General features: G+C 37.0%; 1 protein-coding gene across 1 annotated transcript; it reads right to left on the minus strand.

Annotated features, from left to right (window-relative positions):
- Positions 3,037–18,547, minus strand: LOC109830077 (zinc finger CCCH domain-containing protein ZFN-like). Its single transcript, XM_020397228.1, has 7 exons — positions 18,505–18,547; positions 17,366–17,523; positions 7,232–7,300; positions 6,183–6,302; positions 5,784–6,026; positions 4,718–4,981; positions 3,037–3,958 (listed from the first exon to the last, which is right to left on the minus strand). The coding sequence occupies exons 2-7, from the start codon at positions 17,507–17,509 to the stop codon at positions 3,689–3,691; spliced, it is 1,110 nt and encodes a 369-aa protein (XP_020252817.1). The 5' UTR covers positions 17,510–17,523; positions 18,505–18,547; the 3' UTR covers positions 3,037–3,688.

An 18,579-nucleotide genomic window follows, 5' to 3' on the forward strand; every position in this document is an offset into this window, starting at 1 on the left:
AGACGAAGGTTGGGGAGTGAAGATAAGGACGGATATTTTGCTGAGTTTTTTTTTAATTGGCAGCACAAGAGTTAATGTCCTTGAAAATGATGTCCTTGGAAATGATACTTTGAAGATAAAAGAAATAAATGAGCATTGAGAAAATGAACGTTCAAATGACCGTTGAGAAATGAAATAAATGAAGTAAATGATACGTTGAAAAATGACCGTTGCGAAAATGAACGTTAAAAAATTTGGCGTTAGAGTTGAAAAATAATGTCGTTGAACAGTAAAAAAAACTCTATAAATTCACAATTCACAATTCACAATCCACACAACTCTCTCATAAAAAAACTCTATATTTTCCTATCAAATTACAAATCTCATGGATCCCTCCCAAAACAACTACTATTCGCATCTCCTTACCGGTGAAGGATCGACCTTATACTCGCCGTATCCAACGGTTAGAAATAAAATACAAGAGGTTTAAATATAATTAAAAGTAATGGGTAAAATATTAAAATAGAAGAGGAGTTTTTTTGATATTGTTGGAGCTCCTAACTAGGAGCTTGTTGGAGCTCCATAAAAGAAGGAGTGCCTCCCAAGGCTTAATTTGTTAATTTTTTATTCTAAAATCCTTGAGAGCTCTTGAGAGCATGCTGACTAGGACTCCCAACTAGGAGCTTGCTGCACTTGCTCTTAGGAGACCCCTTGGGAGGCTGCTGCACTTGCTCTAAGAAACAGCCTCTTTTAACGTGGGGGTTAGGCCGTACGATGGCCCTCCCAGCCTCCACGACGACTGAAACGTCGTTCGCTAGGCCATCCTTTTTCACCTCAAAACATTTTCTCATCCACAATAGAGCCAAGATGAATAAGTGGATAGTACATTCCAATCCAGCATGCGCCGAGTGCGTAACATAAAAAAAATGACACAGGAAGGACCCTAACCAAGGGTATATACTCTCTCTCTCTCGAATCAATTAAAATTTATTAACACTGCACAATATGCCCACATTATCCTAATTAAATAACGTGTGTGAATCAACCATAGCACTCTTGGCTTTTACTAACACACAATGCACATAAAAGAGCAGAACCATTTCTATAGTTCATCAACAAATACATGCTACTCTTGCGTTTTGCCCTGTACTTTGATTTTAATTTTTTTTTTTGTTTACTCTTTTTTATCCTCAAGGGGTCTATCTTAACCCATTCCAAAGCCCATATTATAGGGGGGTCTATTTGCAATTAACCCATTAATAGAACAAACCCTCACAAGGATCACAACCACATGCTTTTAATGCCTAACCAACCACTCACCCACCTTAATAACGCCACGCTTGCAATGCCCGCAATAAATCCTTTTTTTTTTTTTACATTATTTACTCACAAAACAAGTAAACAAAAAAAAAAAAAACCCATCGATTTGCACCAAGAAAAATACCCATTACACTGCGCTGAATACTTTCGTTTTCTACCATCAAATCTTGATGACGACGAAAATAACAATAACAATAACAATAACAACACATTAAAAAAAGAAACATAATCACTAAAAAAACAAACCCCAAAGCAAACCAAGAAAAAAAAAAATTACCAACGAAATCAGAGGTGGCACCCCAAGCAGTTGCACGTCTTTGGGGTGAAGGAGCAAAACCCAAAGGGCCTATTGGGTATGTTGCAATTGATGGCATAACAGCAGGGGGAAGGCAAGCAGAGGCCCTTCGGACCCCCGCAGCAAGTGCACAGCGCGCATATCTGAAAGCCCCCGAGCCTCCTCCTACGGCTCTCACTCACAAGCTTTGACTGAAGAGCAGCCTGAGATCAAAAAGGCTGAAACTTTAGCACTGTAAATAAAAAAATAACCAAAATGGAGAAATGGGTGTTGGGGTAAGAGGGGATTGAGGGGGGGGGCCCACCTGGGCTGAGGCCGAATTGGGGGAGACCGAGGCCATGAAGAGGAGGAGGAAGAGGAGGAGGGATCGTTGAGAGGGAGAAGCCATTGGAGTTCGCTCCGCTCTTGTTGATGGCCGAGTATTTATACTCGTAGTGGCTTTTTCAGATGAAAGGGGATTTGGGGGCTTGGTTTATGTTTACGGGCCTCTGTTGATGTTCTCGCAGTGAAATGTTCTCTTTCCCAAAGTGGTTCCTTTTTTTGTCCACAGTTTGGTGGGGAATAGGTCGTAATGATCTTTAATAGCTTCCTTTGTTTTTTATGCGAGAGGTTTAAAGAGAGGACTGTTCTCCGTGGGACCACTGCTTGGGATTAGTTGGGCCGAGATGAGCCGGGTTAGGCCCCTTGGTTCGGATCCGATATGACTTGGGCCGGGCCCACCGCTGGTTTTGCTGCCTTGATCTTGCTATCTTCTCTGTCCGTCTCTTTGTAGTTTTGATTTTGGCATGATCTTGATAGATATTAGTTACTCCTGGATGGATTTAACGAGTCTATTTTTAAAAATAAGAGAGAAATAAATTGAGCCGGATGTCTAACAGAATCAAACTATAGGGATGGTAGGTTCAAAACAACAATACTATGAGGAATCTATGCGCAATCAACCCCAGAAAAAAAAAATAAAAGAACACAACTTAACAAAATAGGTTGCAAACTTGTTGAAACGTATGGAATCCAAGATTCACTAACATCAGATTATCGTCTCTCTCCAAACGAAAAGGAACTAGAAGTATGACAGCCGACTGTCGATGAGCATATCAAAGAAAATGGAGGGTATAAATACATTCGGAACCCTTTTAGTTCATCAGCAAAGAATGTACAAGACCGATCGAAAAAGAGAGCAAGAGAACGCTCTTGAAAACTGATATCCCACATGCAGCATCTTGACCTCGGTACGCTGAGGAACAGACAAATGTTGTTCTACAAATTTAAATTGGGTTAAATTTTCAAAATATCAAGGTATGCGGGCAGCAAATAATTCGCCAGAACATCTGATGAACATGTATCCTTCTTGCGAAACGTATGTCGAACATGCCTCGCGTTGCAGCAGTCTTCAGTTCAGTGTAATACAACTTACTCATTGCGTAGCCAAATCAGACACAAAAGGAACCAGAAGAAATCTACAACAAGAATCAGCAGGGTGTTATGTTTGCTTCATTTTCGAAGACCGACTTATTACATCCTTCTTGTTTTCAGGGTGTTATGTTTGCTTCATTTTCTTGAAGACTGACTTATTACATCCTTGTTGTTTTCCTCTTCTGACACATACACTCTACAGTTGCCTGAAGTATTGCCAGAGAAGAATCACACAGTATAGTTGTATCTATAACATGCGACAAGTAACGGTCACCTGGGAAAAGAAGAAGAAAATTTCCAAATACCCTATCCAGAGAACTTGATAAGCCAATACATGAAAGAGGAGAAATACTGGCCTGACTTGGATGGACCTTAGGGGGGGAAAGGATAAAAAGACATTAGAGGTGCAAGATCAAGATAGGAAAGATATGATCAAGAAAGATGATGAGATGGTAAACCGGACCTTTTACAACGTAAGATCCTTACAACGGCAAGGGATACTTTATCTTTCACCCTAAGAAATGGAACAGAAACAACTTTACAAGATGAATTGTTTGGAATATGGAATGGTTTTGCGCTTTTTAATCGTGTAAGAAGCTCTTCAGAATGAAAGAGTTGAATCATCATGAAAGACTGTACATCTCGCATTAGAAACTCATTTACATTTTTATCCAGGAAGAGTCAAGTAAAAGTTGTAACTTGTCCGATGCTTGAAGTGGTATGTGATCCCTCTGCTTCAATGTTTTCAATTGAGGAAGTAGTTTGCCGAGGTTCTGATATAGAGAGGCTTCTGGAATTAAGTTGGCCAGCTTCTGATGATAATGTTAATGTAGGGATTCCAGAAGATGGTGTAGGACTGTATGTGAAAGTTCCAACAGGATGGTCAAATTTGCAATTAGGACCAAATTTGCATATACCATACCGAGAATAGAAAAGACACAACGGTTCACCCTGTTGAAAATAATAAAAGAAATTAAAAACTCTCAGACAGAACATTTATGAACCTAAACTATATTCTAAAACTTGTACAAGTACTAAAAAACCACAAGACATTAACTACTCTCACTCTCAGACGGAATTATAAAATGTGAACATTTGACAAAAATGTACTCAGTTGAAAATATTTTCAGTTAAAAATATAATATTTTCACAAAAGCATTGTTTAAAGTCAGCCACCATACAGCTTCCGTAAGACAGACCTTATCACCTAATAAAATCATATAAGGGTTAATTGTGGATCGACCCCCTGTAGCATCGCTCAATTCTGAATAGACTCTCGTAGTTCTATTGTTGCAGATCGATCCCTGTACTATCTCCCAAGTGCAAATAGACACCATTGGTGAATTTTGACTCTTTTACCCTCAGAACGACTATTTTCCAAAAAACAATTTCTCTTTCTTTGAGGGAGTCATGAAAAATATTCACGCAGGGGGTCCATCTGCAACATAGAGCTACAGGGGTCTATCCACAATTGGGCAATACTACATGGGTCTGTCCACAATTAACCCAATAATAAATAGTTGATTGAAGTCACCCTCTGACGAAGACCTCTTAAAAGGGTATGCTAAAAGGATTTTAATTAGCTCATGATACAGATTGTTCATAGACAATAGGACACATCGAAACATATAAGCAAAATCAAAACGTGGAATGTATGGTAATTACACAATGAAAACAAGACGAAATTTGAAGACAAATGGGTTAACTTACTGAACGCAAGGGAAGGCCAAAAGGACTCAAGACACAGTTCGGAATAGGAGTTAGTCTCTCCCTCGGATGATGAAATTTGCAGACTGCGCCAAACTTGCAATCTCCGGTCTTCATATAATATTGACATTCTGGTTGGTCCGGTCTCTCAGGAAAGATATTTTCCTTCTGTGCCGCATAAAGACTCATAGGAATAGAGCCAGCTCGATAAGATGAAAATGTCGACCCTTGAGATCCTGCAATTGGTTCGCTTTGGGGCGAGGTATTCTGAATATAGAGAGAGTCCAAAAGAGTCAGGGACCAATGGACTTGATGCACTGGATATAGAAACAACTATATAAAATGCCTTTCCAATATAGAAACAGCGGAAGATGTAAAAGCAAAACTTAATACATTTTTATCCTCTTCTAATGTGTAATATAACCTTTTATTGCCTTCTATACCTAATATAACGTTTGAAATGAAATGTGCCCGTTTTCATCCTCTTCTAATGTGTAATATAACCTTTTACTGCCTTCTATACCTAATACATTTAAGTGGCTGTTGACTATGGTAGTTGGCCTATAACTTGAGTTTTCATTTCATGTAAGTTGCGCGGCTGCATCCTAGAGCATCGATGTGGAACTATATTTTGGTCAAGAATGGACGTCAATGTAAATAGCTGCCAAACTTTACATCTTAAAGAATCTCTCTAACCTATCCTGCTATTCCATGATTTATGACTCAAGCTAGTGACCTCTAACTTCCTCTCATATTTTATGAAAATAATGCATTTCCCTTTTAAACTCTGACAGCTTGTTCTGGGTTGGAGAGAAGTCATCAAATATTTTATAACATACTTCTACAAAACCAACCGTCATCTATTTTTGAACAACATTAAAGAGGCATCTTTTCCTATGAAAGGCATCATCAGGCATTGGATAAGTTATTTATCATAGAAATCTGAACTACCTGTTCTATACAAGGTCATAACTTGCTTTCATCACCCACTTAAACACAATTACGACAGAGTAAAGGGATCAAAAGGCATATTGAGAATAAATAAATTAGGACAGAAAGTGACACTTACAGAATATGGATTCCATCCGGAAACTTGAACTAGCCCTTGAGGAACAATTAGTTGAGCATAGCTTGAAGGACCTTGCCAGCGAGGACTTGGAATGAAAGATGCTCTTGAGAGGGGCCAGTTTGTCAGTCCCCCAGCATATGATTGTTGACCAGGTGCTGTAGAGGAATGTGGGTGATGAAATTTGCATGTCAAGCCAAATTTACACTGACCTGTTCTCAAATAGTAAGAACATTCTTTTTCGTTCTGCATTATGAAGAAACAATGAATGTTATAATTTACGGTGAAGTTATCATCGCCCAAATATGAAAAGAAAACCATGAGGACACAATAAATATCTAAAATTACTACCGAAAAATAAATGTGCACATTTATCTCATGCTAAAGAAATAGATCGCTAACCGGGCGAAGTGGATAGCCTTGAAGATTTAACTGAACTTGCCCAGCAATTTCAGCCTTATCTCTAGGGTGATGAAATTTACAGGTTGCGCCGAACTTGCAGGTCCCTGTCCTCATGAAATACTGGAAAAAGGAAAGAAAAAAGTCAATATACATGCTCAGTATCAAAGAGAAACATAACTGATAACCAACATAGATGATGAATATTAAGAACAAATTGGGTGAATCAACTTTATGTATCACCCAATTCTCAAATATAATATTTGTAAATTTTGCCCTTAGTGATTTTCACCTTACCAGAAAAGTTAGTGCAAATAATTTTGTGTAACATGTGCATACAGCATACATATGCATTTAAGGATTGATCGACTTATCTTGCTGCCATAGTGTCGAATGGTAATTCAATGCAGCAGGGACAGAAAAAAAAAAGAAGGGAGCCACATTATACAAAGGATAGTTGAAATGGCAGAGACACACCCTTTTGAGCAATGGCAGCTAGCCAGTTGTGGCGTGCAACTTACTAATCCATACAAGTCAGAAAATAAAATGCATAGATTCCAAAAAAAATTAATGAACTGTCATTTAGACAATAATATTGCCGCCTAAAGTGGTGCAGATGGCAAATCCAAGACATGATATTTATGCTTCACACAGACTCTAGTGATCTCAATTCCATTCGATCTGATCATATAAAAACAAAGTTTAACTTTCTCAATCAATGGTCACTAAGGAAAGAATTCCGCTGTCCTCCAGAAGAATGCTCAGTTAACTCAGGATAACTGGGAAATCTAATGAAAAGAACACTAAACACCAAAAGCAAGTCAACTGAACAGTTTTCAGTTAAACAGTAGTACAAAACTAGATAATCCGCCACTTAGATAATGCGACAGTTCAGATGAATGCATTTATGGAACAATTTGTACTGAGAGCAAACTACTGACACATCTGATAACATATACATGGTGATCCATTGTGTTATAATTTGAAATGTGTCATTTCATATAAGCATAATAAATTCTATAATACTCGGATATTACTTACTAAAGGCTAACCTGGCAGTCCGGCTGGCCTGGTCTCTCTGGATAATCTCCCTTAACTCTGGCAGCAACAGAAGCAGCAGCCTGGCAATTAACAAATTTATCTAATTAAGACCATCATTTTATGGTACATATCTACTGAAATTAAGAGTGATTATATAACATGTAGAAGCAAAGTGATAAATCAGAAAGAAATAAAAAATGTGGTAGCATTCTGTGGATATACAGGAAAGTTTCATTTTCATCAATCAATGTCGTTGAGCTAAATACCAATTTAGCAATGCATTAAAGATGATATGATGCAATTTCAGTGCCTCATCTTAAAACTTCAGCAAATTCTAGCAAGGTATTCTTCTTTGGCGTAAGTCTACCCTCCATCACAGATTCACAGAATCAGATCCAACAAATCTATTCAAAATATTCTGGCTACTTTGCTATGTGAGAGGACACCAGGCTATCGGATCATAGCTTCTAGAGTGGAGACTAACGCCTTGTTATGTGTGTAGACCTCAAGTCAAGTGAGAACGGAATGAAGTAAGGATTGAGATAGAATAAATTTGGGACCGGAATGGTCATTTCCATTCTCATGTTTGAGTGCGATTAGAGAATGAAGCAAGAACAACAATCTTTCTATTTTTTTGGTATTGGATAATCAATAAGCAATTAGGGAATACTAAGAATTTATTTTAATTTTTGGCTAAATTACTAGATTGGTATTTTTAGTAGGACCATATCACCAATATGGCATTTCTTCTTTCATTTGCAAATTATGGTATTAATATCAAAATCTAACCTCAATTTGGTAGTACTTTATACAGGGAAAACAACCACATTTGTATTAGTAGAAAAAATAACCAAATTGATATTAAGTTGATAATTTAGCATTAAACTTTTTAATTCTCACTTTAGGTGAGAATGCCAATGCTTATTCCCATCATATGTGGGACGCCCACAATATGTGGAAATAAATGAGAAGATGGAATGAGCTGTCTAACTTCCAAAATGATGTGTTTGGCACGCACCAATGAAAAGTGCAAATGATGCATAAAAATAAAAGATGGAACTTTAGATTTATAAATATCGATTTTCATAAAATCAAAACCCTATATCAGCAACAAAATCACATAAAACTGGAATAAATTTGTGAAGCATGGGCACTTCACCAATCATTGGTCTGCATCTAACACGTGTCAGACCAACGGATATCTGCCCGACACTTTGTATCAGACACATCAAAGTAGTGTTGGTTCACAAAGAACTTAAAGACTGCATGTCAAATGCACTACGGGCATCCTTGATCAAATAAACATGAAAGGAAGATATGCCAACCTTGACATAGGTAGGGAGCAAAATCTTTTTGTTTGTATTAGATTAAATGTTGAGGCATCAAAGGCTTGTGTTACATTAGACATTGGAAAATACTTTCAATCATTCTCTTAAGTTTAAGATTAGGACCTCTTGATGTCAATCAATTATCCCATAACTTAGTTCTTACTTTCTCTTTAATAAAAATATGCAATTATTCCATAACTTTGTTCTTCCTTTCTCTTAAATAAAACATGTCATGACCATATGACTAGGGGTGGCCCATTGCACAAGGCTTCCGTCATTATGGGCTATGGAAGGGTCAAAGTATGCAGCATTATCCCCATGCGGAGAGGATGTTTCTGAGTCTTAAATCCGTGACCTCCAGGTCACAAAGCAAGAACCTAACCGTTGCACCAAGGCTCACGCTCACCACTAATACTAGGTGCTTTTCTTTTCCTTTTTATTTTTATATGTTTGTCTCTCCATGTTGTCGTGTCATCTATGTCTACTTTATAAGGATTCCTAGTTCTTTTGTGTCATATTGTATATGAATTCCATGTCGCTGTTCATGCTTCCTAAAATACAACCCTATCCTTTTGCTATGGTAAGGTTGAGGGTGAGTTTTTGCGCAACAATAAGGTTATTGTCTTTTTATCTATAGGTCACGTATTCAAATCTCAGAAACAAACTCTCCACATACAGGGATAAGGTTGCGAATATCTGAACCCCTCCAGAGCCCACAATAGTAGGAGTCATATGCACTGGGCTGCCCTTGATGCTTTAGCTAAGGATTAACCTCACTTCTCTCAGAACGAATGAAATTAGAATAAAGTTTGGCCAAAGTAGAGGTATTATTGTCAAGGTTATTTGTATAGATATGACTACCAGAAGACTTTGGATAAAGCTCTCGAACATTACATGCTTCGTAACCACTAGAAAGTGGATCACCTAACTGCATCCTCAAGCTATAAGCATCCAGTTGCAAATTCAAGAAAAACGATCATTCAAAGAGACTTTGTCAAAAAGGAGGTTGTCCCAACCACTGCACATATTCTCTTTAACTAGATGAACATACTCTATTTGAACGAAATATCATGATCATTGACGATCTACGGCTATTTAAGACTACTGCCACATAAAAAGCTTATTACTCGGTTCAGAAAGGATTGACGTCTCCTATTATGATAACATCTAACCTTTTGTTCCATCCATTCATACGTAATATGTTCTTCCTTTTTCAATAATAGCGTAGTGCGCTATTTGATTTAATTATAAATTTTTTTACTAATAGATGAGTGATGTAGGCTCCACGACCGATGCTGAAAATTGCTTGTCGCTGACGAGATTTTCGTTGTTCCTCATCAAGAAGTTATAGATAGTTGGATTCTAATCATACAAAAGGATATAACTAATGTAGAAAAGCACGAGTATTCTAGATTATGGTAACATCTAACGTTTTTTTTTTTTTTTTTTTTTTTTTTTGCGTAAGGTAACATCTAACTTTTTGACATATCATTATACATATATAGTTTACATGTATTTTATTTTCTTCAATAAATAAGATGGGTTATATGCTTCCTAATACTATGATTTTCTCTCAATTATTTAGTATAGTTTCTAAAAACTTTACCTGAAAAAACTTCATCACGCTATACGTGTATGAACTTGAAGTGAGAGAACTTATTCCTTCCCTTACTATTTTGAATCCAAGCTTCAATGTATGACGAGTAATATGCACGAAGCTCTAGTACACATCATGAATGATAAATCCCTTCATCTTTGTTTATTATCTCATGCCTTATGTTAAGATCTAAATCCAAAGTGAGTCATTCGTTGCTCACCAACAATCGCACCCCCCCTCCCAACAAAAAAAAAACACTCTCCTCGTACACAAGCTATCCTCCTATTTTGCACTTGTCTGAGCTCAAGAATAACAAAACAATGATCTCCATAAATTACTATTAATATAACCCATAGGTACTTGGTTAAAAATAGGATTTGGAGCTTCATTAATGAGCATCAATGTTCTAAAACCCATTTTAATCGGCCAATTATCCTGTTGCAGGCACACAACATAATGAACTGATCTCATCATGTGTCTGCATAATTAAATTATGTCCATTACTCACTAATGGCGTTATTGTTTAAACAAAACACAAAAATGTAACCCATTTACATGAAAACTAAAAACTTCTCTTACGAATTGGAAGAACACTCTCTACCTCTCAAACAAAAAAACTAAACACTTCTCTCTAACTTCTTTCTCTTCTATGCCGTCATCAAACAAAAAAACTAAACACTTCTCTCTAACTTCTTTCTCTTCTATGCCGTCATTGACTAGTTTCTTCTCCAACAACGCTTAAAAAAACCTCTGGACACTCTTTATTCTCCAACATCATCATCTCCTCATTTAACCATGCTCATTGCACCTCTTCTCCGAGCTTCGCCATCGTCGTCGACAAGTTTTCAATCTTCATTATTATTGTTATCAAGTAGGTCCCTAAACATTTTCGCAGCATCTAGAAGCTTTGTCGTCATCGAGGGACATAATCTTCAATAGAGAAATAAATTAAAGATTAAGGAAGATATTCTCAAGGAAATATCACTATACAAATTAGGCTTGCACTAAAAGTTAAGGTGATCTTGAGTTTTGAGGCACTATAAATTCAAAGTATGTTATGAAATTTCCCAATTGCAAAAAAGTTTAACTACCATTAATAGGGTTGATGTCAAGATGACTAATTGTCGTTGATTAAAAATTTGGATTTTGAGCTTTGGGGAATGAAAGAACAGTAAAGATCGAGGCTCCCTCTGAACAAGAGTTAGCTTAGAATGTTTGCTATGCAGATGATGAAGAAGAGTAGATGAAAAGTTTTAATATTTTGAAGTTATGAACTCGTGTCTCAACTTTTAATGACTTATTAGATAGCTAGTGACTTTCAATGTATGAATGAATTTGTAACCAACTGATAAAGATTGCAGGAAGTAGCTAAATTTATGCATGCATGAGTCTCCTTGACTCTTCCGCAAGCCACTTCTTCTTGGATCCTTTGTTGTCTTCTTCGCTTGTTGACTCATCAATGTATCACCTCTTTTTGCATCTTCAGACATATTTAACTCATTGACGAGTCACCCATCGTTCACTATAATTTGATGATGGAGTCCATGGTGGAGATCCTTTCCATTGTTAACTCATAGGCGCAACAATGTTTAAGAATGTTGTTTGTGAGCTAAATTTGGAAGCTCAATTCTTTTGGACTTCCAAGAACAGGAATCCATCTTAAAGTGGGAACTCCTCCTTCCATTTTCTATATCGAAAAAGGTTAACCACTAAATAATGACTATACATAGGAAGTAGGGAATCTAGGGATTCTCAAGTTTGGCGCCTAGTAAAATGAATATCCTCCAGAAGTCTCCATAATAGATGCTTATCATAAATTTTGATGGTTGGCTTCATTTTATGAAGCATAGATGAAGCTTAGATTTGTTTTTGAGCATGCTCTTGTTAGGGGTTGTGATCATAAATAAGAGGAACATTCTTAGTTAAGCGTTGATCCATATGTTGTGCGCGGCGGAAGCCAAAACCAAATCAATATGCTTCGAGAGACCAAATCAAACAAACGCCGAGAGAACCCCAAACACAATCAAAATAACGGCACGAACACAAACAACCAATTTTAACGTGGTTCGGCAAGTTGCATACGTCCACGGGACAAGAAAGGGATGAGGTTTTCACTAATAGAGAAGAAGAGTACAAATTGAGATTTCAAATCACTCGAACTCACTAATTAATCTCACCAACAAATCTCTAATTCTCTCCAAATAAAACCCTAACCAATAGCTCAGAAAATACCTCTTTTCTGTGCTCCAAATATCCCCAATTCGTTGCTTAATTCTCTCTTTCAATCGTTCCATATATATAGAAATCCTAAAACCAAAAACATACTAGGAATTCTAAAAATAAAAACAAAACAGATTAGGAATCCTAATAACATGTTACCAAAACAGATTTGGAATCATGTTACCAAAACAGATTAGAAATCCCAATAACCTGTTACCAAAACAAATTAGAAAACATATTAGGAACCTGCTATCAACAATTCTCCACCTCGGCGAAGTTTTTCTAAAACTGAACCGATGCTAATACCAACCAAACGTCTCACTTGTTACGTCCAGTACGAAGTGGAACAAATCCATGATAACGGACTCAATCCACAACAAATTAAGAACTCAAACGAGAATGCGAACAAACTTCAAATGTCGGTATCAACTCACCAAACCGGCTGCATCATAAATGACTACCTACATATCCTCTTGCCCAAGGAATCAAGCATTCACGTAGTTCACCAAATGGCCTTCAAAGACCCTCAATCCAATAGAAGAGTTCTCAACTCTTCACCAACAAATCTGCAACCGATAACTCTCCCAATGGCCCCAAAGTGAAACAAATTAAACACCTCCACCTGAGGTGAATCAACGGTCATATCCAAATCCAAACTATATCCACTAACTGCACTCGAATCAACCAACTCATCATTTGCATCTAAATCCAAATGATCCCTAAACTGTGTCATCTCAACTGGAATCCCAAACGATACAGTATGATCTGGAGTATGTGGAGTAATCTTCACCCAACGTGAAATAGCATCATCATCCACCCGCTGTGATATCCTAATGATCTGATCAACACTCTTCACCTACCGAGAGTCAAATGTGATATATCTGCTCAGAACAAAATCAGAGTCTCCCAACTGATAACCAAACGAGCCTCTGAATCCCAAATGTGCAATCGGATCAAATCTCACATCCTCAATATGATCAAATACTGGACAACCAAACATCCGCTGCAACCCAAAATCTAAAGTAGCTCCACCAGATCCAATAACTCTAAACGCGACAGTCGGCAACCTATGACTAAGATGATCCCAATATGTCGAAGCTCCAAAACTCCTCTGCAATCCAATGCTCGACAACAAACATCGATCCTCCTCCAGTAAAGAACGATCCATCAAAACTGTCATCTCATCTCGTCGCTCAATGTCTCCTCTTCAATGAAGTGTCTCAAACTGCCGTAAGATTGGTACAAATGTAAGAAAGAACCCTTACAAAAAATAAAACGACGGGTTACCTTTCTGCCAACACACTTCATCCATCTGTTGTTGACTTCTAAGACTTCAAACTAACGGGACTTGGTTGCAACCCACTAATACCCTAAAACATTCCCTAACTGCGGAAACTAAATACATATTACCTCCCAACAATGGCTCCTTAGAAAGCCCCCAAATGCCTGAATGAACACCACCTAAAAGACTCCTCGATCGATGGATAGAAGTACCAAACTCCACCTCAGCCTTTTTGCTCATACCAATGTGCTCAAAGAACTTTAATCTGCAGGTCAAAACACTCTTCAACAAACCATGCACAACATAACCAATCAAATATCTCAGCCTCCACAAATGCCACAGTCTAGCTAAATCCAAAAAAGTCGTCAGTTCTCTACCAATCATCGTGCTCCCAATCAAATAGTACAAATTCTTCCTCCTGACGCTCCGCTCTTCATCACAATCATGGACCCAAATATGACCTTTAAACATGCATCATGTAAGGTCACCTTATAGCATGCTGCCTCCAAAACTCCAAGTGAAATGATATTCTTCTTCAACTAAGGAACGAATCTCACTTCATCCAACTCCCGAATCACTCCGTCATACATCCTTATACGAACTATCGATACCACCAATAGGACATTCATGATCATTACCCATGAGCACGACATCCCCTATTTCCAACTCCTGAAAGCTGGAGAACCAATCCCTCTTAGGACAAATATAGTAAAAAACACCCGAATCCAATATTCACTCTGTAAAGTCGACAACACAAACTGACGGTAGTGCTAATGAATAGCCCGAAAAATCCGAATCTGAATTGTCGCCACTAGCCTTGACAACATTCACCTCTGAAGCTTGAATAGTTTTCCCCTTATTTTTCCCGGGTCGATCAACCAACTTTAGGCATTCGGCTTTTCAATGTCCATCATCTTTACAAAAGGCACACTGATTCCTATGAACTCCAGGATGTACCCCTCTAGACTGCGACCTCCTATTTGGGTTTGGACTATTTGCTCTTGCGACCAATACCCCTGCTACCAGCTCAACTAAAGTTTTATCCTTCTTTCGAAGCTGATAATTCACAAGTGCAGCGATGACCTCACTATACAAAATAGATGCATTCTCATTAATAAGAGTAAGAACGAATCTCTCATATTTCTCGTCGGGTAAGAAACTCATAATAACACATTGTCCTCATCTTCAATCATCACATCTATATTCGTCAAATCATTAAGAATTTTTGTGTAATGTTTCATGTGATCACGAATGGAGGTTCCTTTCTTCAATTGAAAACAATAAAGCATCATCTTTAAATACAAGCGGTTCTCTACACTATTGGTCAAATATTTGCTCTTAATGATCTCCCAAATCTTTTTAGCTGAAATCTTATTGATCACATCATATTTTAAATCTTGAGTCAAACAAAGATCTAATCACACCACACGTCGTTCTATTCATCTTTTTCTAAACTTTCTCCTCAATATCGTCCGGTTTCTCATTCAACTTCAAAGTGTCTTCCAAATTTTGCGCGTTGAGCGCATCCAAGATTTTACATCTCCAAAGATCAAAATTATTTGTGTCATTAAACTTTTCCACATCTATTTTCATAGTGGATATTCAAACTTTGGACGGTCTTCACGCCGGAAGTACCCTCCGCAACTCCTTTCTAGACCATCTTTCAAAAAAGCACCAACAAACCAAAACGGAACAAACGAAGAATAGATCCAAAATTAAAAAAGATAGTCTTTACCAAAAAGATCACATATTTATCACCAAACGAAATCCTAGACGAACCTCCAAAACGATCTACTCATCCAAATAGCCCAAGCGTAGCCCGAACTCTGATACCACTTGTTGTGCGTGGCAGAAGTCAAAACCAAACTGATGTGCTTCGAGAGACCAAATCAAACAAACACCGAGAGAAGACCAAACACAATCAAAATAACGGCACGAACACAAACAACCAATTTTAACGTGGTTCGACAAGTTGTCTACATCCACGGGACAAGAAAAGGATGGGGTTTTCACTAATAGAGAAGAAGAGTATAAACTGAGATTTCAAATCACTCGAACTCACTAATTAATCTCACCAACAAATCTCTAATTCTCTCCAAATAAAACATTAACCAATAGCTCAGAAAATACATCTTTTCTGTGCTCCAAATATCACCAATTCGCTGCTCAATTCTCTCTTCCAATCGTTCCATATATAGAAATCCTAAAACCAAAAACATACTAGTAATTCTAAAACCAAAGACAAAACAGATTAGGAATCCTAATAACCTATTATCAAAACAAATTTGGAATCATGTTACCAAAACAGATTAGGAATCCCAATAACTTATTACCAAAACAAATTAGGAAATATATTAGGAACCTGCTATCCAACACCATATTTATCTAAAGAAACTCCATACACCAATGGGATTCTCATGCAACCACGTTCCTAGGAATGTTGGAATATGGGTTCTGAAGTTTCGGAGGAGTCATCTAACTGTTCCTCTTCAATGGATTCAGGTTTATATAGAATACCAGACTAGTATATGATTACGTGATTAAAACATGACTTTTGGGATACCATAACCAGCTTCAAGTAAAAAACAAAAGAATAACTGAACATGACTTGTGTCTGGGTTTCATAACTATATATTACATAACACTAGTAATATGTGATTGCGATACTCATCCAATAAAGACTGTAATTAGAAACAAAGCATGCACTAGTTCTGGAAGCTATAAAAATGTATCTAAACAACTCAAAGATTCTTTCTGATGCTGACAGCTTTAGATATAGAAAAAGAGGACAAGTACACTGTTTTTGTGATCATTATCAAAATCAATTCTAAACAACGACGGACAACCAACTCAAAGAAAGAGAAACCTTATGGCTAGCCTCAGGGAAGGAAGAGAGATTTAACCAGAAAAATATTGTCTGATGTATATTGTCTAGAAGGAAGCCAGAAGTGGTGATAACAAATTTGACGACTATATTAAGAAACATTGGACTAAGCAGACTAATGTAACTAATCAAATGAATGTTGTTTGAGAACCTTATGATATGATATCAATTTAAGGGGGGTCGACCAAAGCAAAAAAACAAACAAATTCCACTTTTCATGTCCCCAAAAATGGTCTGGGCAACAGCCCTAAAATCACACTACATATAGAATAAACCAGAGCCTTCTTCAGAAGAACAATAATTACTAACCAAAGCATCATACCAAAATTGTAGTTAGAAGCAGTTTAATGATGCCTTTACAACACATGTTACAATAATTCCAAAGAAATTTGCAAAGAGATGCACAAAATACACATCAAACATAAATTCAATAGTCCAAAGCAATAATTCCAAAGAAATTTGCAAAGAGATGCACAAAATACACATCAAACATAAATTCAATAGTCCAAATAAGTGTGCTAAAGAAAATAGATGCACAAAATACACATCAAACATAAATTCAATAGTCCAAATAAGTGTGCTAAAGAAAATAGAAAAAATAACTCAAAGCATAGAATGCAATCACAGAAGACATATAAAGACTCTACAATTGTTCTAAATTGCCAATATTATGAATAATACATGTACTCCACAGAAGCTCAGACAAAAATCATAACATGTCATTACTGGAATTCAACAACCATCAACTCCTTGTTATGCAATTAAAAATAGATCAATAGCGGACAAGAACAAAGCATCAAAGAAATTAAGCCATTCAAGCAGGCGTGTAATTACCAGCTTCCTGTTGGCAGGATGGTTAAATTTGCAAGTCATTCCAAACCTGCAAAGGCCAGTTCTAACAAAATAAGCACAATCTGGCTCCCCTGGACGATCAGGATAAGGTCCAGCATCCATTTCCTCCCTGCATCTTATATTCATTTGCCATATCACCTCTGTGACACAGCCACAATTATCTCAGCTAGATTTCATTCACTTCCATGAAAACTCAGCAAAAATTTGCAATTGAATAAAGAACCAGAAATTTTTCCACAACATGATCAATGAGTAACCAAAGAAATTATTTGATCACAAGACAATGATGTTATTTTAAAAACAGAATGAAACAGTATAAAGGAGAAGAAAATGATGTTCACAAGCAAAAAACCTTCCTTTTGTAATAAAATAGTAACATTAATCGCACTGAAACATCATAACTACTAGATTTCTCAAATTGGTAACAAACAAAATGAAAGATAACCACCATACTAGAACCTTTTATTTCTTACATATCTACAAGATGACTAATGAGTAACCAAAGAAATTATTTGATCACAAGACAATGGTGACAATTTAAAGTCAGAATGGAACAGTCTAAAGGCAAAGAAAATGAATGTTCAAGTGCAAAAACCTTCCTTTTGCTCAAAAAAAGTAACATTAATCACACTCAAACATCATAACCAGTAAATTCCTCAAAATAGGCATAAAAAATGAAAGATCACCATCAGAACTTGAAGATCAATCTGAAGCCAGAGAACTCATTAGTAACCAAGATAGAATACTAATAATCAACGAAGTAACCAAAATATTACCGTTATGAAAAAATTGATATTCCCACATCTAACAAATTTCACTGGTAATATTAAGAAATAAAAGCTTCCAAATTCAGAAAAGGAAAAAAAGAAAAATTAAATAACCCACCACCAGTGAAGTAAAATCAAGAAAAAGTTGCCAATTTTACCACCTAATCCCAAAAAAAACCTCAAAAAGAGAGACTAAAGATCAAACAAGAAACCAACATTTACCAATGAAAGATCCAGAATTCAAGAGAAAGCAACCAAAAAGTCATCAACGTTCATAAATTCAACAATGTATACAGTACTAGTGTAGATCGAACGAAAATAGCACAAACAAAAACCCTAAATGGTTTTTCTCACCTTCATTGAGCTCGGGCGCAACGGCCGACGAAACGATCCCTCGTTAGCTAGAGAACGGCCGCCGCCCACACAAGA

Source organism: Asparagus officinalis, chromosome 2, assembly GCF_001876935.1.
Source record: "Asparagus officinalis chromosome 2, Aspof.V1, whole genome shotgun sequence".
In the NCBI taxonomy this organism is placed as follows: Eukaryota; Viridiplantae; Streptophyta; class Magnoliopsida; order Asparagales; family Asparagaceae; genus Asparagus; species Asparagus officinalis.

Coding starts and splice junctions, on each gene's coding strand:
- LOC109830077 (XM_020397228.1), bottom strand. CDS start 17,509: ATGAATATAAGATGCAGGGAGGAAATGGATGCTGGACCTTATCCTGAT. Junction 7,301..17,365: donor ATCCTGCCAACAGGAAGCTG/GTAATTACACGC, acceptor GTTAATTGCCAG/GCTGCTGCTTCTGTTGCTGC. Junction 4,982..5,783: donor CCGGATGGAATCCATATTCT/GTAAGTGTCACT, acceptor CTCTATATTCAG/AATACCTCGCCCCAAAGCGA.